The 27827-nt window shown below is 42.5% G+C and overlaps 1 protein-coding gene across 1 annotated transcript in view; it reads left to right on the top strand.

The window, feature by feature from the left end:
* The window catches only part of RALA (RAS like proto-oncogene A), a 96954-nt gene that overhangs the window by 58304 nt on the left and 10823 nt on the right, over positions 1–27827 (top strand). The window contains exons 2-3 of the mRNA XM_040432049.1: positions 22383–22534; positions 22752–22960. Coding sequence (XP_040287983.1) covers positions 22421–22534; positions 22752–22960 — 323 coding nt within the window. The 5' untranslated portion in view covers positions 22383–22420. The remainder of the gene's footprint in view (positions 1–22382; positions 22535–22751; positions 22961–27827) is intronic.

Raw genomic sequence — 27827 nt, 5'->3', positions numbered from 1 at the left:
GAAAGGGAGACTTTGTGGGAAAAAAAAATAAAAAAATCAATTTCCGCTAACTTGTGCCAAAATTTTTTTTTTTCTATGAACTCGCCATGCCCCTCATTGAATACCTTGGGGTGTCTTCTTTCCAAAATGGGGTCACATGTGGGGTATTTATACTGCCCTGGCATTTTAGGGGCCCCAAAGCGTGAGAAGTCTGGTATCCAAATGTCTAAAAATGCCCTCCTAAAAGGAATTTGGGCCCCTTTGCCCACCTAGGCTGCAAAAAAGTGTCACACATGTGGTATCTCCGTATTCAGTAGAAGTTGGTGAATGTGTTTTGGGGTGTCATTTTACATATACCCATGCTGGGTGAGATAAATATCTTGGTCAAATGCCAACTTTGTATAAAAAAATGGGAAAAGTTGTCTTTTGCCAAGATATTTCTCTCACCCAGCATGGGTATATGTAAAATGACACCACAAAACACATTCCCCAACTTCTCCCGAGTACGGCGATACCAGATGTGTGACACTTTTTTGCAGCCTAGGTGGGCAAAGGGGCCCACATTCCAAAGAGCACCTTTCGGATTTCACAGGTCATTTACCTACTTACCACACATTAGGGCCCCTGGAAAATGCCAGGGCAGTATAACTACCCCACAAGTGACCCTATTTTGGAAAGAAGACACCCCAAGGTATTCCGTGAGGGGCATGGCGAGTTCCTAGAATTTTTTATTTTTTGTCACAAGTTAGTGGAAAATTATGATTTTTTTTTTTTTTATTTTTTTTTTTACATACAAAGTCTCATATTCCACTAACTTGTGACAAAAAATAAAAACTTCCATGAACTCACTATGCCCATCAGCGAATACCTTGGGGTCTCTTCTTTCCAAAATGGGGTCACTTGTGGGGTAGTTATACTGCCCTGGCATTCTAGGGGCCCAAATGTGTGGTAAGGAGTTTGAAATCAAATTCTGTAAAAAATGACGAGTGAAATCCGAAAGGTGCTCTTTGGAATATGGGCCCCTTTGCCCACCTAGGCTGCAAAAAAGTGTCACACATCTGGTATCTCCGTACTCAGTAGAAGTTGGGGAATGTGTTTTGGGGTGTCATTTTACATATACCCATGCTGGGTGAGAGAAATATCTTGGCAAAAGACAACTTTTCCCATTTTTTTATACAAAGTTGGCATTTGACCAAGATATTTCTCTCACCCAGCATGGGTATAGAATTTGATTTCAAACTCCTTACCACACATTTGGGCCCCTAGAATGCCAGGGCAGTATAACTACCCCACAAGTGACCCCATTTTGGAAAGAAGAGACCCCAAGGTATTCGCTGATGGGCATAGTGAGTTCATAGAACTTTTTATTTTTTGTCACAAGTTAGTGGAATATGAGACTTTGTAATAAAAAAAAAAAAAAAATAAAAAAAAATCATCATTTTCCGCTAACTTGTGACAAAAAATAAAAAGTTCTATGAACTCACTATGCCCATCAGTGAATACCTTAGGGTGTGTACTTTCCGAAATGGGGTCATTTGTGGGGTGTTTGTACTGTCTGGCCATTGTAGAACCTCAGGAAACATGACAGGTGCTCAGAAACTCAGAGCTGCTTCAAAAAGCGGAAATTCACATTTTTGTACCATAGTTTGTAAACGCTATAACTTTTACCCAAACCATTTTTTTTTTACCCAAACATTTTTTTTTTATCAAAGACATGTAGGACAATAAATTTAGAGCAAAATTTATATATGGATCTTGTTTTTTTTGCAAAATTTTACAACTGAAAGTGAAAAATGTCATTTTTTTGCAAAAAAATCGTTAAATTTCGATTAATAACAAAAAAAGTAAAAATGTCAGCAGCAATGAAATACCACCAAATGAAAGCTCTATTAGTGAGAAGAAAAGGAGGCAAAATTCATTTGGGTGGTAAGTTGCATGACCGAGCAATAAATGGTGAAAGTAGTGTAGGTCAGAAGTGTAAAAAGTGGCCTGGTCTTTCAGGGTGTTTAAGCACTGGGGGCTGAGGTGGTTAAACTTAGCACTGAAGGGGTTGATTCTGTATTCATAGGTTTGTAGAAGTTAGGATTAAGGTATTTTTCTCAACTCTGTTCATGTTATAACATTTTTGCTGTGAAGAAGAGGCATGTGATCTCTGCTGAGTCAAATTCCGTTTTGAGAACTGCAAAAGTAAACCAAGCATCTGTGATAATATCTTGTAGGCAGAGAAACTGCCCAATAATCTTACAAAAACCTCTGGAAGAGCATGACGTGAATGGATTAATGGAATTTATTTACCAAAAAAATTAAACATATACAGCATTATTCTACATAATTAAAAAACGAATCTTCATTTCATGATGGAATAACCTTTGGATGGTAATATATTTTCCTCAAAAAGCATTTTATATAGAAATAAAAAAAATCCGATTTAAATTAAAAAAAAATCTTTTTTTTATTTTAAAAAATCATTGCTTTTTATCCGCCCTGATTAACCATTTTTCGAACTGAAGAACAGTTCACGTAGGCAGTTATGAGGCTAGTTGTCAGAAAAGAATGAACATTCTTGTGAATGCTCAGTCCCATGTAGTATCTACTAATACATTAAACTTTTTTTTTTTTTCCTCACCACAATATGGTTTACTTTTTTCTTTTTACACCCACAAACTTAAATGTATTTTATGTGATAGACCGACACATTGTAGCAAGTATATGTGAAGTGAAAAGAAAATGACACACATTTTTTTCAAAAGTTTTAATAAATAAAAATCTGGAAAGTGTGGCATGCATTGGTATGCAGCTCCCCCCCCCACACCCCCTGTACTCAGATACCCCTAAATAAAATCCAGTGTGACCAATTGCCTTCAGAAGTCACCTAATTACTAAATAGAGTCCACCTCCGTTCAGATTATTCTCAGTATAAGGCCTCTTTCACACGACCGTTGTGTGCACCCGTTGTGCCGTTTTCCGTTTTTTTTTTCGCGGACCCCATGACTTTCAATGGGTCCGTGGAAAAAACGGAAAATGCACCGTTTTGCAGCCGCATCCGAGATCCGTGTTTCCTGGCCGTGAAAAAAATATGACCTGTCCTATTTTTTTCACGGCCAACGGTTCACGGACCCATTCAAGTCAATGGGTCCATGAAAGAACACGGATGCACACAAGATTGGCATCCGTGTCCGTGATCCGTGGCCGTAGGTTACTTTTTATACAGACGGATTCGAAGATCCGTCTGCATAAAAGCTTTTTCATAGCTGAGTTTTCACTTTGTGAAAACTCAGAACCGACAGTATATTCTAACACAGAGGCGTCCCCATGGTGATGGGGACGCTTCTAGTTAGTATACACTACAAACTGTGTACAAGACTGCCCCCTGCTGCCTGGCAGCACCCGATCTCTTACAGGGGGCCGTGATCAGCACAATTAACCCCTTCAGGTGCGGCACCTGAAGGGGTTAATTGTACTATCATATCCCCCTGTAAGAGATCAGGGCTGCCAGGCAGCAGGGGGCAGACCCTCCCCCCTCCCCAGTTTGAATATCATTGGTGGCCAGTGCGGCCCCCCCCCCCCCCTCTCTATTGGTGGCCAGTGCGGCCCCCCCCCCCCCCCCTCTATTGTAATAATAGGTTGGTGGCCAGTGCGGCCCCCCCTCCCTCTATTGTAATTATTCGTTTGTGGCACAGTGTGCGCCCCCCCCCCCCCCCCCCCCCCTCTATTGTAATAATTTGTTGGTGGCACAGTGTGCGCCCCCCATCGGCCCCCCCTCCCTCTAGGGGGGGGGGCCGCACTGGCCACCAATGATATTCAAACTGGGGAGGGGGGGGGGGGGGGTCTGCCCCCTGCTGCCTGGCAGCCCTGATCTCTTACAGGGGGATATGATAGTACAATTAACCCCTTCAGGTGCGACACCTGAGGGGTTAATTGTGCTGATCACGGCCCCCTGTAAGAGATCGGATGCTGCTAGGCAGCAGGGGGCAGTCATGTACACAGTTTGTAGTATATTCTAACTTGAAGCGTCCCCATCACCATGGGAACGCCTCTGTGTTAGAATATACTGTCGGAAATAGGGTTTCACGATCTAACTCATATCCGACAGTATATTCTAACATAGAGGCGTTCCCATGGTGATGGGGACGCTTCAAGTTAAAATATACCATCGGATTGGAGAAAACTCAGATCCGATGGTATAAAAGGGACTCCAGACTTTACATTGAAAGTCAATAGGGACGGATCCGTTTGAAATGGCACCATATTGTGTCAACGTCAAACGGATCCGTCCCCATTGACTTGCATTGTAATTCAGGACGAATCGGTTTGGCTCCGCACGGCCAGGCGGACACCAAAACGACTTTTTTTTCATGTCCGTGGATCCTCCAAAAATCAAGGAAGACCCACGGACGAAAAAACGGTCACGGATCACGGAAAAACGGGACCCCGTTTTGCAGACCGTGAAAATATACTGTTGTGTGCAATAAGCCTAACTACAGTTGTTCTTTGAAGGGCCCAGAGGTTTGTTTGTGAACATTGGTGATCAAACAGCATCAACCAAGGAACACACCAGACAGGTGTGTTCAGGGATAAAGTTGTGGATAAGTGTAAAGCAGTTAGGTTATAAAAAAGAAAAAAAAAAAAATCCCATACTCTGAACATCTCATGGATCATTGTTCAGTGAATCATTCAAAAATGGAAGAAGTATGGCACAACTGCAAATCTATCAAGACATGGCCGTCCACCTAAACTGACAAACCAGGCAAGGAGAGCATTAATTAGGGAAGCAGCCAAGAGGCTCATGGTCACTCTGGAGGAGCTGCATAGATCCACAGCTCAGGTGGGAGAATCTGTCCACAGGAAAACTATATTAGGCTACTTTTCCACTTGCGCCGGAACTGACTGCCGGATCAGGCAATCTACATGCAAACGGACAGCATTTGTAGACTGATCCGGATGCGGATCCGTCTCACAAATGCATTGCAAGAACAGATCCGTCTCTTCGTTTGTCATACAGACAAACGGATCAGTTTCCAATTTATTTATTTATTTTCACATTTTTACCGGTCTGCGCATGCCGCGGTATTTCCGTTCTGAAAAGTGAAAAAGACTGAACTGAAGACATCCTGAACGGAATGCTCTCCATTCAGAATGCATGGGGATGAAACTGATCGGTTCTTTTCCGGTATAGAGTCCCTAGGACTGAACTCTATGCCGGAAAAGAAAAACGCAAGTGTGAAAGTACCCTTAGTCATGTACTCCGCAAATCTGGCTTTTGTAGAAGAGTAGCAAGAAGGCCATTTTTGAAAGCGAGCCATAGGAAGTCCTGTTTACAGTTTGTCACAAGCCATGTAAGGGACACAGCAAACATGTGGAAGATGGTGCTCTGGTCACAAGACACCAAAGTTTAACTTTTTTTTAAAATTCTATTACCACCACACAGCGTTTTGAATAACACCGCACATCACCCTGAACACACCATCCCCACCATTTAAACATGGTGGTGACAGCATCATGCTGTGGGGATGCTTTTCTCCAGCAGGAACAGGGAAACAGGTGAGAGTTGATCGGAAGATGGGTGAATACAGGTACAGGGCGATCCTGGAGGAAAACCTGCTAGAGGCTGCAAAAGACTTGAAACAGGCAGAGGTTCACCTTCCAGCAGGACGATGACCTTAAACATCCAGCTAGATCTACAAAGGAATGGTTTAGATCAAAGCATATTCATGTGTTAGAATGGCCCAGTCAAAGTCCAGACCTAAATCCCATTGAGAATTTGTGGCAAAACTTGAAAATTGCAGTTCCCAGACACTCTCCATCCAATCTGACTGAGCTTGAGCTATTTTGCAAAGAAGAATGAGCAAAAATTTCAGCCTCTAGATGTGCAAAGCTGGTAGAGACATGCCCCAAAGACCTGCAGCTATAACTGCAGTGTAAGGTGGTCCTGCAAAGTATTGACTCAGGGGGGCTGAATACAAATGCATGCCACACTTTCCAGATTTAAATTTTTTTGGAAAAACCATGTATCCTTTTCACTTCACAAATACTTGCTACTTTGTGTTGGTCTATCACATAAAATGCCAATAAAATACATTTTAAAGGGATTCTGCAGCTTTTTCTTACTGATGATCTATCTGATATATCTGCATCTGATCAGCGGGGGTCTGACATCCAGGACCCCCACCAAGCAGCGGCGCTGGCAGTAGTTCCATGGCCTTATCGCTGTTTCCTGCATGGCCCAGTGTCGTCGTGACTAATATCACTGGCCTGGGCGCTACTAAGCCCCATTGAAGGTCCCAGGTGTCGGATCCCCGCCAATCAGATGTTGATGATCTATCCAGAGAAAAAAAGTATAAAAAAATATCAAATACATGTAGGCTGGCTCAAAAATGAATCAGTTATTTGCAGTTAGATAGACGCGTTGCTACAACTGAAAAACTGGCCTGGTAAGGAAGGGGATAAACCAGGGGTGTGGAAATAAAAAATACTTGTCGAAGGACTAAAGTGGGGGCTCAATCTACTTGTCCCTCATGACCATCTACTTGTCCTGAACTTATACTAACGTTATACTGTATGGGGGCGGGGGCCACAAGGCGATGTTATACTGTATGGGGCGGGGGCCACAAGGGGACGTTATGCTGTATGGGGGTGGGGGCCACAGGGAGACTTTATATTGTTTGGGGGCGGGGGCCACAGGGTGACGTTATACTGTATGGGAGCAGGGGCCACAGGGTGACGTTATACTGTATGGGGCATTAGGGCATCCCCAAGGTGACGTTATACTGTATGGGGGCACAAGGAGACGTTATACTGTATGGGGGCAACAGGGAGACATTATAGTTTATCAAGTGCCACGTGCCGTGCAGATTGCAGGCAGGGCCAGAGCCTCAGAAGACAGACAGCACAACCTTTATTTCTGACACCCCTGCAGATGAGCGTTCCTCCCGGAGCCTGTCCACATCGCAGCTCCCGGCCTGACCTGCAAGCGCTGACTGGGGTCACATAGCATTATACTGATTTATGATGCTATGTAACCCTTACAGTTCTGGAATGTATTGGATAACACTGACCTAATGCTGTCAGTGTTATCCAACACATTCCAGAACTGTAAGGGTTACATAGCATCATAAATCAGTATAATGCTATGTAACCCCAGTCAGCGCTTGCAGGTCAGGCCGGGAGCTGCGATGTGGACAGGCTCCGGGAGGAACGCTCATCTGCAGGGGGCCGTGGGGTCTCTCACTCCTCTTCTCCCATCTTGGCCTACAATTACTCAGTCTCTGGAGACGGTGTGCTGACTTACTGTGCGCTCCTGTGCTGGCAGGTGGGCGGAGACTTCGATACAGGAGCCGGGAGGAGCGGGGGCCGCCTGCAGGAAGTGATATGTACGGTACTCATATGCACGATGCAGGGGCAGGCTGACATAGATGTAGGAGCGGTCAGCTTGCGGCTAGCATATGACCGCTCCTATTACTGCCCAACCGACATGTCCCTGCTACTTGCCCGCACAGGGCTAAATAACTGTTCAAACTACTTGCCCGGCGCCCGGAACTGCATGTCCCGGGCGTCGGGCGATAGGAACTCCACACCCCTGATAAACACTCCGGTAATGAAGTGGTTAATGTACAAACATCACTGCCATACAACATTTTCCTCATAAGAAATTCTCAGTCATTATTTGTATACCAAGAATATGATGACAATGATCTACAGTGATTCAATAACTTTTATTTAACCACCTCCCGTCCGCCCATTCAATATAAACATCCGGGAGGTGGTTCTCTATCTCTGAATGGACGTTTTAAAACGTCCATTCAGAGATCGCAGCTGCACGCTAATCGTGCAGGTGCTGATCGGGTTGCCCGCTGTCAGTGGCAGCAGGGCAACCCTTAGAAGGCAGGGACAGTGCCCAGGTGTCCCTGCCTTCTAGATCGCTGTATACACAGCACTTAGAGTGCTGTGTATACAGAGCAGGAAGCGCTACGCGGTCATGTGACCGCCGGAGCCGGGTGAGTGCAGGAGCTGTGAGGTCTTTCAGAGACCTCGATCAGCCTTGCACTGAGGCTGTGCAGCGCTGTATTGCGCTGTACAGACTCTCTGGGGGGTGCATTTCTCCTGTAACTGGGGCTACAGTGTTAAATAAAATATATAAAAAAAGGTTTCACATGTAAAATAAAAAATTCCCCATGTAAGGAATAATAAAAAAAAATAGAAAAAATGAAAGACATATTTGGTATTGCCGCGTCCGTGGCGGTCGGCTCTATAATTATATCACATGATCGACCCAGTCTGATAAACACCATAAAAAATATATATACTGTCAAAAAATGCCATTTTTGTCACCTTACATTGCAAAAAGTGCAACACCAAGTGATCAAAAAGGCACATGTCCCACAAAATGGTACCAATGAAATAGTCACCTCATCCTGCAAAAAAATTAGCCCCTGCATAAGAAAATCGCTCAAAAAATAAAATAAAAACCTATAGCTCTCAGATCATGGAGACACTAAAACATCATTTATTTATTTTTTTGTTTCAAAAATGCTATTGTCTAAAACTTAAATAAGAAAAAGTATAAATATTAGGTATCGCCACGTCCGTAACGATCTGCTCTATAAAAATGTCACTTGACCGAACCCCTCAGGTGAACGCTGTAAAAATAAAATAAAAACTGTGCTAAAACAACCAATTTTTTGGTCACCTTGCCCCATAAAGTGTTATAATGAATGATCAAAAAATCATATGTACCCAAAAATAGTACCAATAAAAATGGCATCTTATCCCCTAGTTTCCAAAATGGGGTGACTTCTTGGGAGTTTCTACTGTAAGGGTGCATCAGGGGGGCTTCAAATGGGACATGGCATCTAAAAACCATGTGGCGCTCCTTTTCTTCTGCGCCCTGCCGTGTGCCCATACAGCAGTTTATGACCACATGTGGGGTGTTTCTGTAAACCGCAGAATCTGGGTAATAAATATTGAGTTTTGTTTGGCTGTTAACCATCGATGTGTTAAAGAAAAAATTGGATTAAAATGTAAAATCTGCCAAAAAAGTGAAATTTAAAAATTTGATCTCCATTTTCCTTTAATTCTTGTGGAACGCCTAAAGGGTTAACAAAGTTTGTAAAATCTGTTTTAAGTAACTTCAGGGGTGTAGTTTATACACTGGGGTCATTGATGGGGGGTATCCACTATGTAGGCCCCACAAAGTGACTTCAGACCTGAACTTGCCTTTTTTAAAAAGTGGGTTTTGGCAATTTTCTTAAAAATTTTAAGAATTGCTTTTAAACTTCTAAGCCTTCTAACGTCCTAAAAAAATAAAATGACATTTACAAATTGATGCCAACATAAAGTAGACATATGGGGAATGTTAAGTAATAAATATTTTGAGGTATCACTTTCTGTTTTAAAAGCAAAGAAATTAAAATTTCGAAAATTACGATTTTTTTCTTCAAATTTTTGGTAAATTTTGGGATTTTTTTCATAAAGATGAAATACAGTATATTGACTCAAATTTAGGACTAGCATGAAGTACAATGTGTCACGAGAAAACAATCTCTGAATGACTTGGATAAGTGAAAGCGTTCCAAAGTTATTACCACATAAAGTGAGATACGTCAGATTTGCAAAATTAGACGTGGTCAGGAAGGGGGCAATTGCCCAGATGTGAAGTGATTAAAGTAGCATTCTGGGAGAATTGATAGGAAGGTAGCAATTCTCCCATAGACTGCAATGGTAAATCATTGCAGTCTATGGGAAAATTGATCAGACGATCACATGTTGAAGTCCCCTAGGGGGACTTGAAATAAGAGTAAAAAAATAAAGTGAAAAAAACTTTTAATGAATAATATAAAAATTTAAATCACCCTCCTTTCCCCATTTTAAAAAAAAATATACAGATCATTACTATTGTTCAGTCCCTAAATGCCCGTACTATTAAAATATTTAAATTTTTTTCCCATATGATGAACAACGTAATGGAAAACAAATCAAAATGGTCGATTTGTAGTTTTTTGGTCGTTTTACTTCCCAAAAAATTGAATAAAAAGTGATCAATAAGTCCTACACACCCCAAAATGGTATTCTTAAAAACTACAAAGAAAAAAATTATTTTGTTTCAAAATATTAAAACACAAGAAAACTGTAAAAACGTGGTATCACTGTAATCCTATTGACCCTGAGAATGAAGGGAACAGGTCAGTTTTATCACATAGGAAATGCCGTAGAAACAAAGCCCATAAAGCTATTGTGGAATATTATTATTTTTTCCCCCCAATTCCACCCCATTTGAATTAATATTTTTTATTTTATTTTTTTCTAGGATCCGATGACTCAAATTTTCATGGCATCTTGATTTCATGATGAATTTCAGATGGGCACTAACAAATATACTGTGTAGTATCTTTTGCAAACTGCCAGGGGGTATGGTGGTATAATTGGAATTATTTATTTTATAAGCCCCCCTTTTTTTTTTTTTTTTTTTTTCCCTTTAACTCCTTAAGAACACAGCCTAATTTCACCTTTAAGGACCAGGGCATTTTTTGAAAATCTGACCAGTATCACTTTAAGTGCTGATACCTTTAAAACGCTTTGACTTATCCAGGCCATTCTGAGATTGTTCTTTCGTCACATATTGTACTTCATGACACTAGTAAAATGAAGTAAAAAAAAATCTTTATTTATAAAAAAAAATACCAAATTTAGCAAAAAATTTTAAAAAATTGCAAATTTCCAAGTTTCAATTTCTCTACTTCTATAATACATAGTAATACCTCCAAAAATAGTTATTACTTTACATTCCCCATATGTCTACTTCATATTTGGATTATTTTGGGAATGATATAAAAAAATTTGGAGATGTTACAAGGCTTAGAAGTTTAGAAGCAAGTCTTGAAATTTTTCTGAAATTTTCAAAAACCCAATTTTTAGGGACCAGTTCAGGTCTGAAGTCACTTTGCGAGGCTTACATAATAGAAACCACCCCAAAAAAATGACCCCATTCTATAAATGACACTCCTCAAGGTATTCAAAACTGATTTTACAAACTTTGTTAACCCTTTAGGTGTTCGACAAGAATTAATGGAAAATAGATACAATTTCAAAATTTCACTTTTTTGGCAGATTTTCCATTTTAATAATATTTTTTTTCAGTTACAAAGCAAGGGTTAACAACCAAACCAAACTCAATATTTATTGCCCGGATTCTGTAGTTTACAGAAACACCTCATATGTGGTCGTAAACTACTGTACGGGCACACGGTAGGGCGCAGAAGGAAAGGAATGCCATATGGTTTTTGGAAGGCAGATTTTGCTGGACTGTTTTTTTTGACACCATGTCCCATTTGAAGCCCCCCTGATGCACCCCATGAGTAGAAATTCCAAAAAGGGACCCCATTTTAGAAACTACGGGTGGAAGTTTTGTTGGTACTAGTTGAGGGTACATATGATTTTTGGTTGCTCTATATTACACTTTTTGTGAGGCAAGGTAACAAGAAATAGCTGTTTTGGCACCGTTTTTTTTTTGTTATTTACAACATTCATCTGACAGGTTAGATCATGTGGTATTTTTATAGACCAGGTTGTCACGGACGCGGCGATACCTAATATGTATACTTTTTTTTTTTATTTATTTATGTAGGTTTTACACTGATTCCATTTTTGAATCAAAAAAAAATCATGTTTTAGTGTTTCCATAGTCTGAGAGCCATAATTTTTTCAGTTTTTGGGCGATTATTTTGGGTAAGGTCTCATTTTTTGCGGGATGAGATGACTGTTTCATTGGCTTTATTTTGGGGTGCATATGACTTTTTGATCGCTTGCTATTACACTTTTTGTGATGTAAGGTGACAAAAAATTGTTTATTTAGCACAGTTTTTATTTTTTACGGTGTTCATCTGAGGGGTTAGGTCATGTGATATTTTTATAGAGCCGGTCGATACGGACGCGGCGATACCTAATATGTCTACTTTTTTTTTTATTTATGTAAGTTTTACACAATAACCGAGTCTGAGGCAATTTTGGGTACCTGGAGTCGGAGTCGGCAAAAAATGAACCGACTCCGACGACTCCTAAATTTTTATTGGAATAAAAATAAAAAATACGTTTAAATGTCCCAATTCACAAAAAGTTATAGTTAATTACCGTATTTTTCGCCCTATAAGACTCACCTGCCCATAAGACGCACCTAGATTTTTGAGGAGGAAAATAAGAAAAAAAATATATTGAACCAAAAGGTGTGCTTTTGGTGGGTTTTGAACAAACTGTGGTGACCGTTAAGTGACCGTGAAGAAGCATGCTTTTCATATGCTTCACTATATGGCACGCAACGCACAGTTAAGGAGCGGCAATACTTATACTTTCCATTGTGTTGTGTTCCGCTGTTACAGGGAACGCAACGCCCATGGTTAATCTAGCCTCTCACTGATAACTGATTAGGTAAATGTTTTTTGCAGGACTAGAGACACTTGTATAAGTGAAGGGAATGGATAGTCAATAGCTCAAGACTGAAGCTGTAAACCATTTGAAAGACTGCTGTCATTCAGCTAAGGCTATAAAAACTTGTAAACTCAGATTGTTAGCTTAAACTTTAAACAGGACTATGGGATTCTACTAGGTAATGACATGTATGTTGCCTTTCTTTCCTTCAAGGAATGTATAAAATACATTCACATATTAAATACAGAGGAGTCGGGGAGTCGGAAGTACCAAAAACTGAGGAGTCTGAGTCGGAGCATTTATCTACAGACTCCACAGCCCTGTTTAAAACAAAAGAAAAGATGTTTTAGTGTCTCCATATTCTGAGCCACAGTTTTTTTATTTTTTGGGCGATTGTCTCAGATAGGGGCTCATTTTTTGCGGGATGAGGTGACTGTTAGATTGGTACTATTTTGGTGGGAAAACGCCTTTTTGATCGCTTGCTGTTGTACTTTTTGTGATGTAAAGTGACAAAAAAATGGTTTATTTAGCACAGTTTTTATTTTTTACGGCAGGGCTTGACAAATTTCCTTGGAATCTAGGAGCCAGCTAAAAAAGTTAGGAGCCAGGCGGAGCCGCGTCATAAAGCCCCCAGTAGGTGCCCCCATAGTGCTCCCCCCCACTTTTCCATAGAGCCCCCCAATAATGCTGTATACCATGTTGCATATACCGCCGCTCCGTCCCCGGACCCTATTGACTATAATGGGGACGGGGGTGGAGCTCCAGCACAGCACGGCAGTTCGCGGTGAGAGGTCGCCGGACTAAAAAGTTGGACATGCAGTACTTTTAGTCCGGCGGCCTTTCACCATGCACTGCCGTGCTGCGCCAGAGCTCTGCCCCCATTATAGTCAATGGGGACGGAGCGGTGGTCCGGCGAAACAGCGGAAGGACGGATCCGACAGGGTGAACAGCCTGCCGGATCCGTCCTGCCGCAAGTGTGAAAGTACCCTTAGTTATATAGCTACTGAATGAGACAGAAGAAGGGATGCCTTTTAACATGTATATCTCCTTGAGAAGCCAATTTGATCCTAAAGGGTTAATTCAACCTGTAATCTAAACTCTGTCCTGTCACTTTTATCTCTCTGCTCCTGTCCCTTAATCTGATCACTGCTGCAACAAAAGCATCAGCCGACAGCCTCAGTGTAACCTGCTCTTTTAACTCAAAGAATCGAATGAGTCTCTAACTAATAGGATCTTTAGATTCTTTTAACCTGAGACTCATTCGATTCTTTCTAGACTCCCTCCTGTACTTGTGTCAGTGACCTAGAGCTGCTAGTCCTTGCCTCAGCTCTGATTGGTTGGTGGGCGGGGAGGGGCTGCCAGAAGCAGCTTCCACTCTAGGGTCAGATTACACTCCTCCCGAAGTCCCTCCCCTCCCTGCTGCCAGCGTCTCGCTCTCTGTGTGTGCTGTGACTCACTGACTGAGGAGCTGCTTCACACGGTGCTGCCTCCGGACAGAACGGCAGCTCCTCACCCATCGCCCGGGCATCTTTGAAAACGGGCTGACAAATACCCAAGCGCCAGGACTAAATTTCTGGTCGCCATGGCGACCTGGCGCCTGGGATTTGTCGAGCCCTGTTTTACGGTGTTCATCTGAGGGGTTAGGTCATGTGATATGTTGATAGAGCCGGTCGATACGGATGCGGTGATACCTAATATGTATACTTTTTTTTCTTTCTATTTTTTACCAATTTTTTTTTTTAACTTTATTTGGGGAAAATGATGTTTTTGTTTGTTTTTACTTGAAACTTTTTAATTTTTTTGGGGGAAAACTATTTTTTCAAGTTTTTTTTTTACAAAATTTTTTGTCCCACTTTGGGACTTGAACTTTTGGGGGTATATTCCTTTACAATGCATTCCAATACTTCTGTATTGGAATGCATTGGCTGTATGAGTAATACTGTGTGTATTACTCATACAGCTTCAGGGGCCTGTGAGATCCAGGGGGCTGGATCTCACAGGCACGTCACAGGAAGGCAGCGCGATGCCTTCCTTAGACATCGCGATGCCTTTCTTAGACATCGCGCTGCCTTCCATGCCATCGGGTCCCCCCTACAGCCGCATGGGGACCCGATAGCAGCTCCCGCCGCCGCAACTTAGAAAAGCCGCAAACCGCAGTTCTGAATTGACCTGCGGTTTGCGGCATTTAGCCGAGGTGCCTGCTCAATGATTTGAGCAGGCACCGGCTTCCGATCACCGCCCACCACGCGACGGTGATCAGAAATACACAGGGCGTACAGGTACGCCCTGTGTCCTTAAGTACCAGGACATAAGGGCGTACCTGTACGCCCTGTGTCCTGAAGAGGTTAAGTGTTAAATTTAGACATAGCAGAAAAATCTGGAAATTTAATGCTAAAGCCAAATAACATTTACAGTTGAAACCAGAAGTTTGCATACACTATATACAGTAAAAAGAAACACATGCATGTTTTTCTCAAAATCTGACATGAAATTAGAATAAACCTTTCCTGTTTTTGGTCAATTAGACATGGTCCTTAGACACAATGGTCAGGAGGAGAGCTCATTGACTTCTATGGGAGAGTTTTCTAGGCATGATCGGTGCCCTATGCAGAGGTCATTGTACAATGAAAGAATAGATCAGCTCTGACAATCACGTATTGTGAATGGTGGATCCTATCTTATCTGTACACAGAGGTGATATCCTAATAGGCAGGATTAGAATTATAGATAAGCAGATAACTGCAGTAAAGTTATATGTGCGGACCAAGTGGCGCCTATTATTTGGCTTAGTGGCCAGTGTGATTTTATGGTTTTTGCTTAAATATAGATATTGACATGGAAAGTAAAAAAAAAATCACCAAAAATTCTTTAAGAATTTATTAAATATAAAAACTTCATTTAAACAATAGGTCAGTTTCTGATAACATATTCCCTTTAACAGCTGTTATTATCTGTTCTATTGAGGGGTTATCCAATTTCACATACAGTTCCCCCCCTCCCCCCATGTGCCCGTCCCCGTCTGCCATTGACTGCTCCCCCCTGATACCGGATGTTTTCATCCGTGTACAGGGAGAAGCAGCAGCGGCTGTGCGGGGACCAGGAGCGGCGCAGGGAGTGGAGTAAGTATATTCCCTGTGAGGGGCCTGGCACATGGGAGGGCTGTTTGTGAAATTGGATAACCCCTTTAATATCAATGATGGAAGTGGAGGGAGGAAACTTAACAGATCTCTTGGAGACCCAAGAAATGAAGATAACGGAGACTTAGAAGAGGCCTACATAATCACATTTTTCATTGACCCCCCCCCAACTACATTGCTGAGAGAGGTGGTTGTGTGGAGAAGGGCCCCTTTCCAAGTTTTGATAGTTGCTTGTTAGGGCTCTGAAGCCCAGAACTAGTTACTAGCTATGTCTGGGCTAAGGTCTCTTTCACACGAGCGAGTTTTCTGCGTGGGTGCAATGTGTGATGTGAACGTATAGCATACGCACTGAATCCTGACCTATTCATTTCAATGGGTCTGTACATGATAGGGATCGACCGATTATCGGTTTGGCCGATATTGAGGATTTTGAACGTTATCGGCATCTATTTTGCCGATATACCGATAACGTATGGGGAACACAGAAGGCGCTGCTCTCAGCGCTCTCTGTGTTCCCTCCGCAGCACAGGGGAGAAGGAAGCAGTGTCTCCTCCCCCTGTGCTGCTGCTGCCGCTGCCGCCAATGAGGGGATAGAACATAAGAGGAGGGGAGGGGCTGTGGCCGCTGCGCCACCAATGAAGATAAGCCTATGATTCATTCATATACAGGAGGCGGGAGCTGGCTGCAGAATCACATAGCCGGCTCCCGACCTCTATGAGCAATAGCTGCGGTCCGCGGTAGTTAACTCCTCAGGTGCCGCGGATCGCAGCTACCGCTGATAGAGGTCGGGAGCCGGCTATGTGATTCTGCAGCCAGCTCCCGCCTCCTGTATATGAATGATCGAGAGACTTATCTTCATTGGTGGCGCAGTGCGCCCCCCCAAGTCCCCCAGTATTAATCATTGGTGGCGCAGTGCGCCCCCCACCCCCATCCCAATCCCGGCCAATAGTAAAAACATTGGTGGCGCAGTGCGCCCCCCCCCCCCCCCACCCAGTATTAATCATTGGTGGCAGTGGCCACAGGATCCCCTCTCCCCTGCTCCTCCGATCGGAGCCCCAGCTGTGTAAGCCTGGGGCTCCGATCGGTTACCATGGCAGCCAGGACGCTATTGAAGCCCTGGCTGCCATGTTCAGCTCCATGCTGCTGTGTGCACTATGCACAGAGCAGCAGGGACAGTGTGAGATCCTATTCACCCTGATAGAGATCTATCAGGGTGAATAGTACAAAGGTTCTAGTCCCTAAGGGGGTTAAAAGTTAGTAAAAAAAAAACACAAAAATATTAAGTATAAATGAAAAAGATTTATAAAAAAAAAATACACATTAACAATAAACAAAAAAAATACACATTAACAATAAACATTAACCACTTCCCGCAACTGTAACGCCGAAAGGCGTCATTGCGGCGGCTCCCCCAGGCTACGCTAACGCCAATAGGCGTCATCTCGCGTGAGCCGAGATTTCCTGTGAACGCGCGCACACAGGCGCGCGCGCTCACAGGAACGGAAGGTAAGAGAGTTGATCTCCAGCCTGCCAGCGGCGATCGTTCGCTGGCAGGCTGGAGATGTGTTTTTTTTAACCCCTAACAGGTATATTAGACGCTGTTTTGATAACAGCGTCTAATATACCTGCTACCTGGTCCTCTGGTGGTCCCCTTTGTTTGGATCGACCACCAGAGGACACAGGTAGCTCAGTAAAGTAGCACCAAGCACCACTACAGTACACTACACCCCCCCCCCGTCACTTATTAACCCCTTATTAGCCCCTGATCATCCCTGATCACCCCATATAGACTCCCTGATCACCCCCCTGTCATTGATCACCCCCCTGTCATTGATCACCCCCCTGTAAAGCTCCATTCAGACGTCCGCATGATTTTTACGGATCCACTGATAGATGGATCGGATCCGCAAAACGCATCCGGACGTCTGAATGAAGCCTTACAGGGGCATGATCAATGATTGTGGTGATCACCCCATATAGACTCCCTGATCACCCCCCTGTCATTGATTACACCCCTGTCATTGATCACACCCCTGTCATTGATCACCCCCCTGTAAAGCTCCATTCAGATGTCCGCATGATTTTTACGGATGCACTGATAGATGGATCGGATCCGCAAAACGCATACGGACGTCTGAATGAAGCCTTACAGGGGCATGATCAATGACTGTGGTGATCACCCCCCTGTCATTGATTACCCCCCTGTAAAGCTCCATTCAGATGTCCGCATGATTTTTACGGATGCACTGATAGATGGATCGGATCCGCAAAACGCATCCGGACGTCTGAATGAAGCCTTACAGGGGCATGATCAATGACTGTGGTGATCACCCCATATAGACTCCCTGATCACCCCCCTGTCAAGCTCCATTCAGATGTCCGCATGATTTTTACGGATGCACTGATAGATGGATCGGATCCGCAAAACGCATACGGACGTCTGAATGAAGCCTTACACGGGCGTGATCAATGACTGTGGTTATTACCCCATATAGACTCCCTGATCACCCCCCTGTCATTGATTACCCTCCTGTCATTGATTACCCCCCTGTAAAGCTCCATTCAGACGTCCGCATGATTTTTACGGATCCACTGATAGATGGATCGGATCCGCAAAACGCATCCGGACGTCTGAATGAAGCCTTACAGGGGCGTGATCAATGACTGTGGTTATCACCCCATATAGACTCCCTGATCACCCCCCTGTCATTGATTACCCCCCTGTAAAGCTCCATTCAGATGTCCGCATGATTTTTACGGATGCACTGATAGATGGATCGGATCCGCAAAACGCATACGGACGTCTGAATGAAGCCTTACAGGGGCGTGATCAATGACTGTGGTTATCACCCCATATAGACTCCCTGATCACCCCCCTGTCATTGATCACCCCCCCTGTCATTGATCACCCCCCCTGTCATTGATCACCCCTCTGTAAGGCTCCATTCAGACATTTTTTTGGCCCAAGTTAGCGGAATTATTATTTTTTTTTCTTACAAAGTCTCATATTCCACTAACTTGTGTCAAAAAATAAAATCTCACATGAACTCACCATACCCCTCACGGAAACCAAATGCGTAAAAATTTTTAGACATTTATATTCCAGACTTCTTCTCACGCTTTAGGGCCCCTAGAATGCCAGGGCAGTATAAATACCCCACATGTGACCCCATTTCGGAAAGAAGACACCCCCAGGTATTCCGTGAGGGGCATATTGAGTCCATGAAAGATTGAAATTTTTGTCCCAAGTTAGCGGAACGGGAGACTTTGTGAGAAAAAAATTAAAAATATCAATTTCCGCTAACTTGTGCCAAAAAAAAAAAAATTCTATGAACTCGCCATGCCCCTCATTGAATACCTTGGGGTGTCTTCTTTCCAAAATGGGGTCACATGTGGGGTATTTATACTGCCCTGGCATTCTAGGGGCCCCAAAGCGTGAGAAGAAGTCTGGTATCCAAATGTCTAAAAATGCCCTCCTAAAAGGAATTTGGGCACCTTTGCGCATCTAGGCTGCAATAAAGTGTCACACATCTGGTATCGCCGTACTCAGGAGAAGTTGGGGAATGTGTTTTGGGGTGTCGTTTTACATATACCCATGCTGGGTGAGAGAAATATCTTGGTCAAATGCCAACTTTGTATAAAAAAAATGGGAAAAGTTGTCTTTTGCCAAGATATTTCTCTCACCCAGCAAGGGTATATGTAAAATGACACCCCAAAACACATTCCCCAACTTCTCCTGAATACGGCGATACCACATGTGTGACACTTTTTTGCAGCCTAGGTGGGCAAAGGGGCCCATATTCCAAAGAGCACCTTTAGGATTTCACAGGTCATTTACCTACTTACCACACATTAGGGCCCCTGGAAAATGCCAGGGCAGTATAACTACCCCACAAGTGACCCCATTTTGGAAAGAAGACACCCCAAGGTATTCCGTGAGGGGCATGGCAAGTTCCTAGAATCTTTTATTTTTTGTCACAAGTTAGTGGAAAATGCAGATTTTTTTTTTTTTTTTTTTTTTCATACAAAGTCTCATATTCCACTAACTTGTGACAAAAAATAAAAACTTCCATGAACTCACTATGCCCATCAGCGAATACCTTGGGGTCTCTTCTTTCCAAAATGGGGTCACTTGTGGGGTAGTTATACTGCCCTGGCATTCTAGGGGCCCAAATGTGTGGTAAGGAGTTTGAAATCAAATTCTGTAAAAAATGACGAGTGAAATCCGAAAGGTGCTCTTTGGAATATGGGCCCCTTTGCCCACCTAGGCTGCAAAAAAGTGTCACACATCTGGTATCCCCGTACTCAGGAGAAGGTGGGGAATGTGTTTTGGGGTGTCATTTTACATATACCCATGCTGGGTGAGAGAAATATCTTGGCAAAAGACAACTTTTCCCATTTTTTTATACAAAGTTGGCATTTGACCAAGATATTTATCTCACCCAGCATGGGTATATGTAAAAAGACACCCCAAAACACATTCCTCAACTTCTCCTGAATACAGAGATACCAGATGTGTGACACTTTTTTGCAGCCTAGGTGGGCAAAGGGGCCCATATTCCAAAGAGCACCTTTCGGATTTCACAGGTCATTTTTTACAGAATTTGATTTCAAACTCCTTACCACACATTTGGGCCCCTAGAATGCCAGGGCAGTATAACTACCCCACAAGTGACCCCATTTTGGAAAGAAGAGACCCCAAGGTATTTCGTGATGGGCATAGTGAGTTCATAGAAGTTTTTATTTTTTGTCACAAGTTAGTGGAATATGAGACTTTGTAGGAAAAAAAAAAAAAAATCATCATTTTCCGCTAACTTGTGACAAAAAATAAAAAGTTCTATGAACTCACTATGCCCATCAGCGAATACCTTAGGGTGTGTACTTTCCGAAATGGGGTCATTTGTGGGGTGTTTGTACTGTCTGGGCATTGTAGAACCTCAGGAAACATGACAGGTGCTCAGAAAGTCAGAGCTGCTTCAAAAAGCGGAAATTCACATTTTTGTACCATAGTTTGTAAACGCTATAACTTTTACCCAAACCATTTTTTTTTTACCCAAACATTTTTTTTTTATCAAAGACATGTAGAACTATAAATTTAGAGCAAAATTTCTATATGGATCTCGTTTTTTTTTGCAAAATTTTACAACTGAAAGTGAAAAATGTCATTTTTTTGCAAAAAAAATCGTTAAATTTCGATTAATAACAAAAAAAGTAAAAATGTCAGCAGCAATGAAATACCACCAAATGAAAGCTCTATTAGTGAGAAGAAAAGGAGGTAAAATTCATTTGGGTGGTAAGTTGCATGACCGAGCAATAAACGGTGAAAGTAGTGTAGTGCCGATTTGTAAAAAAGGGCCTGGTCTTTAGGGGGGTATAAACCTGTGGTCCTTAAGTGGTTAATTTTCAGCAGATTTGTGTAGGAATTTTTTTTTTTCTCAAAAATGAAAATTCCCAGAATATCGGTATAAATTATCGGCTATCGGCCTGAAAGTTCACAAATTATCGGTATCGGCCCTAAAAAATCAATATCGGTCGATCCCTAGTACATGAGCATTTTTTTTTTCACGCATCAGTTCTGCATTGCGTGAAAATCGCAGCATGCTCTATATTCTGCGTTTTTCACGCAACGCAGGCCCCATAGAAGTGAATGGGTCTGCGTGAAAATCGCAAGCATACGCAAGCAAGTGCGGATTTGGTGCGATTTTCACACATGGTTGCTAGGTGACAGTCTATTCACTGTATTATTTTCCCTTATAACATGGTTATAAGGGAAAATAATAGCATTCTGAAAACAGAATGCTTAGTAGGTGATCAATTGAGGGTTAAAAAAAAATAAAAAATTTAACTCACCTTCTCCTCTTGTTCGCGTAGGTCCCGGTCTCTTCTTTACTTCTTTAAAGATGAACTATGGGCTAAAGGACCTTTTGGTGACGTCAGATCACATGCTCCAATCACATGGTCCATCACCGCGGTGATGGACCATGTGATCTGACGTCACCAAAGGTCCTTTAGCCCATAGTTCATCTTTAAAGAAGTAAAGAAGAGACCGGGACCTACGCGAACAAGAGGAGAAGGTGAGTTAAATTTTTTTTTATTTTTTTTAACCCTCAATTGATCACCTACTAAGCATTCTGTTTTCAGAATGCTATTATTTTCCCTTATAACCATGTTATAAGGGGAAATAATAACATCTACACAACACCGAACCCAAACCTGAACTTCTGTGAAGAAGTTCGGGTCTGGGTACCACAGTCGGTTTTTTATCACGCGCGTGCAAAACACATTGCACCCGCGCGATAAAAACTGAACATCGGAATGCAATCGCAGTCAAAACTGACTGCAATTGCATTCCTACTCGCGCGGGTTTGCCGCAACACACCGGGACGCATCCGGAACTAATCCGGACACGCTCGTGTGAACCCAGCCTAAGACAAAAGAAAATATTCCACGATGCAGCTACACCTTTACCTTAGCAAAATAAATCTCAAAGGAACATTGGGAGGATATAGGCAGAATACATAAAGCCAAGTCTGTGCGTCTTCACCACAGCAGTTGTGACTGGTGCTATATGCAGGTTGCAAGAGATGGCTGGGTTCACTGAGCTATGCAGTTTCTGTAGATCCCACACAAGAGAAAAGAAGTTAGGAAAACAACAAAGTGTAGTTTCCCTAAAAGTCTCCTCTTTCCATAAACCCAGCTGCTTGACACAGCCTGGACGCAGCAGAGTCCGAATGAAAGGAGGGGGCAGTTGGACCGCCACTCTAGAGAGACATGCATGTCCCAGAGGAAATATTAAAATTGCAGATCCGCTCACGTTAGCATTAACAAATCATTCTTTTTTTTATCTAGAAAATCGTTATTCGTTCAAAGTGAAAAGAAATCCAAAGATGGCGGCAAATAAGCCTAAGGGACAGAACTCGTTGGCATTGCATAAAGTCATCATGGTTGGAAGTGGTGGTGTGGGAAAATCTGCTTTAACCCTTCAGTTTATGTATGATGAGGTAAGTCTACAAATATGGTAATTGCATGTTGGATATTTATCACCTCTATTATGTAGTGGCATCAAACTAGCCTGCTGCTTTCATAAAAGGATTGTGATTTCATACTATATAAGGAGGAGAAAGCAAAGCCAACAAGGTCATCTTGTTTTTGTTTTTTATTCTCTCGATAATTTATTTGCTTTTTTTTGTTTTTCATTATGTAATTTTTCTTTTTTAGTTTGTAGAAGACTATGAACCTACCAAAGCGGATAGCTACCGTAAGAAAGTTGTGCTGGATGGAGTGGAGGTCCAGATTGACATCTTGGACACAGCTGGGCAGGAAGACTATGCAGCCATCAGAGACAATTACTTCCGAAGCGGGGAGGGTTTCCTCTGTGTCTTTTCCATCACAGAACAAGAATCTTTTGCTGCTACTGCAGATTTTAGGTGAGCGTACAATGTCTTTTTTTTCTCAACATTTCTGACTTTAAAATTTAAAGGGGTTGGTCACTTCGCACTGGATGAACAAAGGCTCACAGTGCACATGCTAGCTTCACTTGGCAGCTGCGCACATCGAATGGCACACTGGAGGCAGCAAATCTTTTCTACTGTGCGGATGCTGAACACTTGATGTGGAATCCGCACAGTAGAAAATGGGATGCGAATGCGCAGTGCCAGCTGGACAAGGGAGACAAGGCAGCCATTATCAGTGATGTCATATATGGGGGACGCATATAAAGGGAATTGTAGTTTCTTATGAACATACGGCCAAATTGACGACACAAAGCAGCTTTTCCTAGACATGTAAATAATCACTCTGCATGAGCAAATGTTTGCACAATGATACATGGGTATTCTTGATTTCTAATGAACCAATGCCTACTAGAAAGACAGTGCTTGCAAACGCAGTCAAGTACCATTAGATACCACATCCTAATTTTAAACGCGACCAGCATGCCCTCTGTTCTGCATGTACCTGTTTCCTCTAAAACTTGAAAAACTTACAGCTAGGCCTATCAGCTTCCTATGAATTTTGCCATGTACAGTTGTGTTCAAAATAATAGCAGTCAGACATCACTAACCTGATCAATCACTGTTTTTGGTAGAAATGATATTTCTACATGGCAAATAATTTACTAGTAGGTGTAGTAGAGAAATAGAAATCCAACAGACCAAACAGTCATGACATGCATGCTGCTGATTCTGTGTAATTCAATTACTTATTGAAAGGGGTATGTTTCAAAATAATAGCAGTGTGGAGTTCAATGAGTGAGGTCATTCATTCTTTGAAAAACAAGTGGCAATTATTGCCCTTATTTAAGAAAGGAAGGCAGCAAATGTACATGCTGGTTATAGTGCATTTCTCTCTGAAATTCTGAGGAAAATGCGTTGTTCCAGACATGAAAGTAAGATTGTTCTTTTTGGGTCTAGTGGCCGGAGACAGTTTGTCAGATGACTCCCAAACACTGAATTCAAGCCACAGTAGACTGTGAAGACAGTGAATCATGGTAGCACAAGCATCATGATATGGGGATGTTTCTCATACTAAGGTGTTGGGCCTATTTATCCATACCAGGGATCGTGGATCAGTTTGAATACATCAGAATACTTGAAGAGGTCATGCTGCCTTATGCTGAAGAGGAAATGCCCTTGAAATGGGTGTTCCAACAAGACAACGACCCCAAACACACCAGTAAACGTGCAACATCTTGGTTCCAGAACAAGATTGACGTTATGGAGTGGCCAGCCCAATCCCCGGATCTTAATCCAATAGAAAACTTGTGGGGTGACATCAAAAATGCAGTTTCTGAGGCAAAACCAAGAAATAGAGAAGAACTGTGGAATGTAGTCCAATCATCCTGGGCTGGAATAGCTGTTCACAGGGGCCAGAAGTTGGTTGACTCCATGCAACACAGATGTACAGCAGTTCTCAGAAACAGTGGTTATACAACTAAATATTAGTTACGTGATTCAAAGGAAAGCAAAATCTTCAAACATTTTTCAGTTTTATATAGTAAATGTTTGTTTGTAAAGAAGAATACAAACTGCTATTTTGTTGAACAGTCTAATATTCACTTTTCTTCAAGTTCTTTTACAGGAACAACACAAATTTGATATATTTTTCTTCATGTTTTGATTTGGAATAGAATGTGTAGTGTTCCCAATGCATTTGTGTGTATGGAAATAAGTTATTAGAAGGATTTTAACCCCTTAGGGGCCCATGACGTACCGGTACGGCATGGTTCCCGAGTCCTTAAGGACCCTTGACGTACCGGTACGTCATCTATAGTTCCGGGCGGTGGTGATCGGAACACTGTGCCTGCTCAAATCATTGAGCAGGCACCTCGGCTAATCGTGCGGGGGAGTCCCGTGATCCCCGCCCCCGTGTCGGCGATCGCCTCAAACCGCAGGTCAATTCAGACCTGCGGTTAGCGGCTTTTACCTGGTGCGGCGGTGGTCGGCGGTGCCATCTGGTCCCCATGGGGCTGTGGGGGGTACCCGATGGCATGAAAGGCAGCGCGATGCCTTCCGGTGATGAGCTTGTGAGATCCAGCCCCCTGGATCTCACAGGCCGGAAGCTGTATGAGTAATACACACAGTTTTACTCATACAGCCAATGCATTCCAACACAGAAGTATTGGAATGCATTGTAAAGGATTAGACCCCCCAAAAGTTCAAGTCCCAAAGTGGGACAAAAAATAAAGTGAAAAAAAAAGTTGAGAAAAAAAAGTTTCCCCCCCCCCCCCCCCCCCAAAATTAAGTTTAAAATAAAAATAAAGAAAAACGTCATATTCCCCAAATAAAGTAAATTGGTAAAAAATAGGGGGGGGGGAGAAAGAATACATATTAGATATCGCCGCGTTCGTATCGATCGGCTCTATAAAAATATCACATGACCTAACCCCTCAGATGAACACCGTAAAAAATAACTGTGCTAAATAAACAATTTTTTGTCACCTTACATCACAAAAAGTGTAATATCAAGCGATCAAAAAGTCACACGCACCCCAAAATAGTGCCAATAAAACCGTCATCTCATCCCGCAAAATTCATACCCTACCCAAGGTAATCGCCCAAAAACTGAAAAAATTATGGCTCTCAGACTATGGAAACACTAAAACATGATTTTTTTTTTTTTGGGCTTCAAAAAGGAAATCATTGTGTAAAACTTACATAAATAAAAAAGTATACATATTAGGTATCGCTGCATCCGTGACAACCTGGTCTATAAAAATATCACATGATCTAACCTGTCAGATGAATGTTGTAAATAAAAAATAAAAACTGTGCCTAAACAGCTATTTCTTGTTATCTTGCCTCACAAAAAGTGTAATATAGAGCAACCAAAAATCATATGTACCCTAAACTAGTACCAACAATACTGCCACCCTATCCCGTAGTTTCTAAAATGGGGCCACTTTTTTGGAGTTTCTATTCTAGTAGGGGTGCATCAGGGGGGCTTCAAATGGGACATGGTGTCAAAAAAAAAACAGGCCAGCAAAATCTGCCTTCTGCCTTTTTGGGTAAATTTGAAAAAAAAAATATAAATAAAAATTATATTTTTTTTACTTCATTTTACCAGTGTCATGAAGTACAATATGTGACAAAAAAAACAATCTCAGAATGGCCTGGATAAGGGCTCTTTCACACCTGCGTTCTTTTCTTCCGGCATAGAGTTCCGTCGTCGGGGCTCTATGCCGGAAGAATCCTGATCAGGATTATCCCAATGCATTCTGAATGGAGTGAAATCCGTTCAGGATGCATCAGGATGTCTTCAGTTCCGGAACGTTTTTTGGCCGGAGAAAATACCGCAGCATGCTGCGCTTTTTGCTCCGGCCAAAAATCCGGAACACTTGCCGCAAGGCCGGATCCGTAATTAATGCCCATTGAAAGGCATTGATCCGGATCCGGCCTTAAGCTAAACGTCGTTTCGGCGCATTGCCGGAGCCGACATTTAGCTTTTTCTGAATGGTTACCATGGCTGCTGGGACGCTAAAGTCCTGGCAGCCATGGTAAAGTGTAGTGGGGAGCGCATTGGACACGTCATCCATGCGCATGGGGCGCTCTGACGTCATTCTGGAGCGCCCCGGGAGCTGCACGGACTGTAAGTATACCGCTCCCCCGCTCCTACTATGGCAACCAGGACTTTAATAGCGTCCTGGCTGCCATAGTAACACTGAAAGCATTTTGAAGATTGTTCAGTCTTCAAATGCTTTCAGTTCACTTGCGTTTTTCCGGATCCGGAGTGTAATTCCGGCAAGTGGAGTACACGCCGGATCCGGACAACGCAAGTGTGAAAGAGCCCTAAGTCAAAGCGTTTTAAAGTTATCACCACTTAAAGTGACACTGATCAGATTTGCAAAAAATGGCCAAGTCCTTAAGGTGAAATGGGGCCGAGTCCTTAAGGGGTTAAGCTTTATTTACTTTTTAAAACACACTGCTATTATTTTGAAAACAACTGTATTTAGCATCATTTGAATGTGCAATTGGTGAAGATTTCAGCAGACGTTCCTGTTGATATCTGCCGCACAAGATGTCCATTTGACAGTTAAATGCTACACTACGTGAAAAGAAACAGATTTGAGGGTGCAGAAGAATTGGGAACATAATCCCAGAAATTCTTTTACATTTCTACATTAACCAAAAAATAACCATGGAGGATAATGCTATTAAATAAAGAAGCATTACTTGCCTATTAGATTCATCATACCAATGTTCTCTGACAGTCTGTAAAATGCAGCAGGACCGATGTCATCACGCACACCTGAAGCAAATGGGGGGTGAGAAATGACTACTATTTTATGGCCTTTTCCATCAGTGCCCCTCTTTTGGTTGATCCCGGAGAACCACTAAAGTTTATATAACATTGAAATGTTTTGCATACCTGGCTAAATGATGAAAACTTGGGAGTGTATGGGGTTAAACACAATGCCACTTATGGTAATAGGCTGCAGTTAGGATTTACATAAAATTATGATTATATCACTAAGAGCTCATGGCACTCTAATGCCCCCTTGTGGGAGATGGAATCTTGCTGCGTAAGGACGTTACAAAGTATTGCAGCAAAAACAGATTCTGTTACTGATCCATCTAAGTGGCAGAATCTTCTTCCCTGTTCTAGCGCATTAGTGCAGAGAGCTAAGGCAGCCCATCATTGTTAGAGTTTTATGAATTTGTGTAATCTAGGATAACGTATTTTTTGCCCTATAAGACGCACCTAGGTTTTTGAGGAGGAAAATAAGAAAAAATATATTTTTAACCAAAAGGTGTGCTTTTGGTGGGTTTGAACTAATGGCTGTGCATGACACTATTA

This window comes from Bufo bufo, chromosome 5 (assembly GCF_905171765.1).
Source record: "Bufo bufo chromosome 5, aBufBuf1.1, whole genome shotgun sequence".
Taxonomy (NCBI): domain Eukaryota; kingdom Metazoa; phylum Chordata; class Amphibia; order Anura; family Bufonidae; genus Bufo; species Bufo bufo.
Note: the sequence above shows the minus strand (reverse complement) of the source record. Positions and strands in the feature narration are given on the sequence as shown.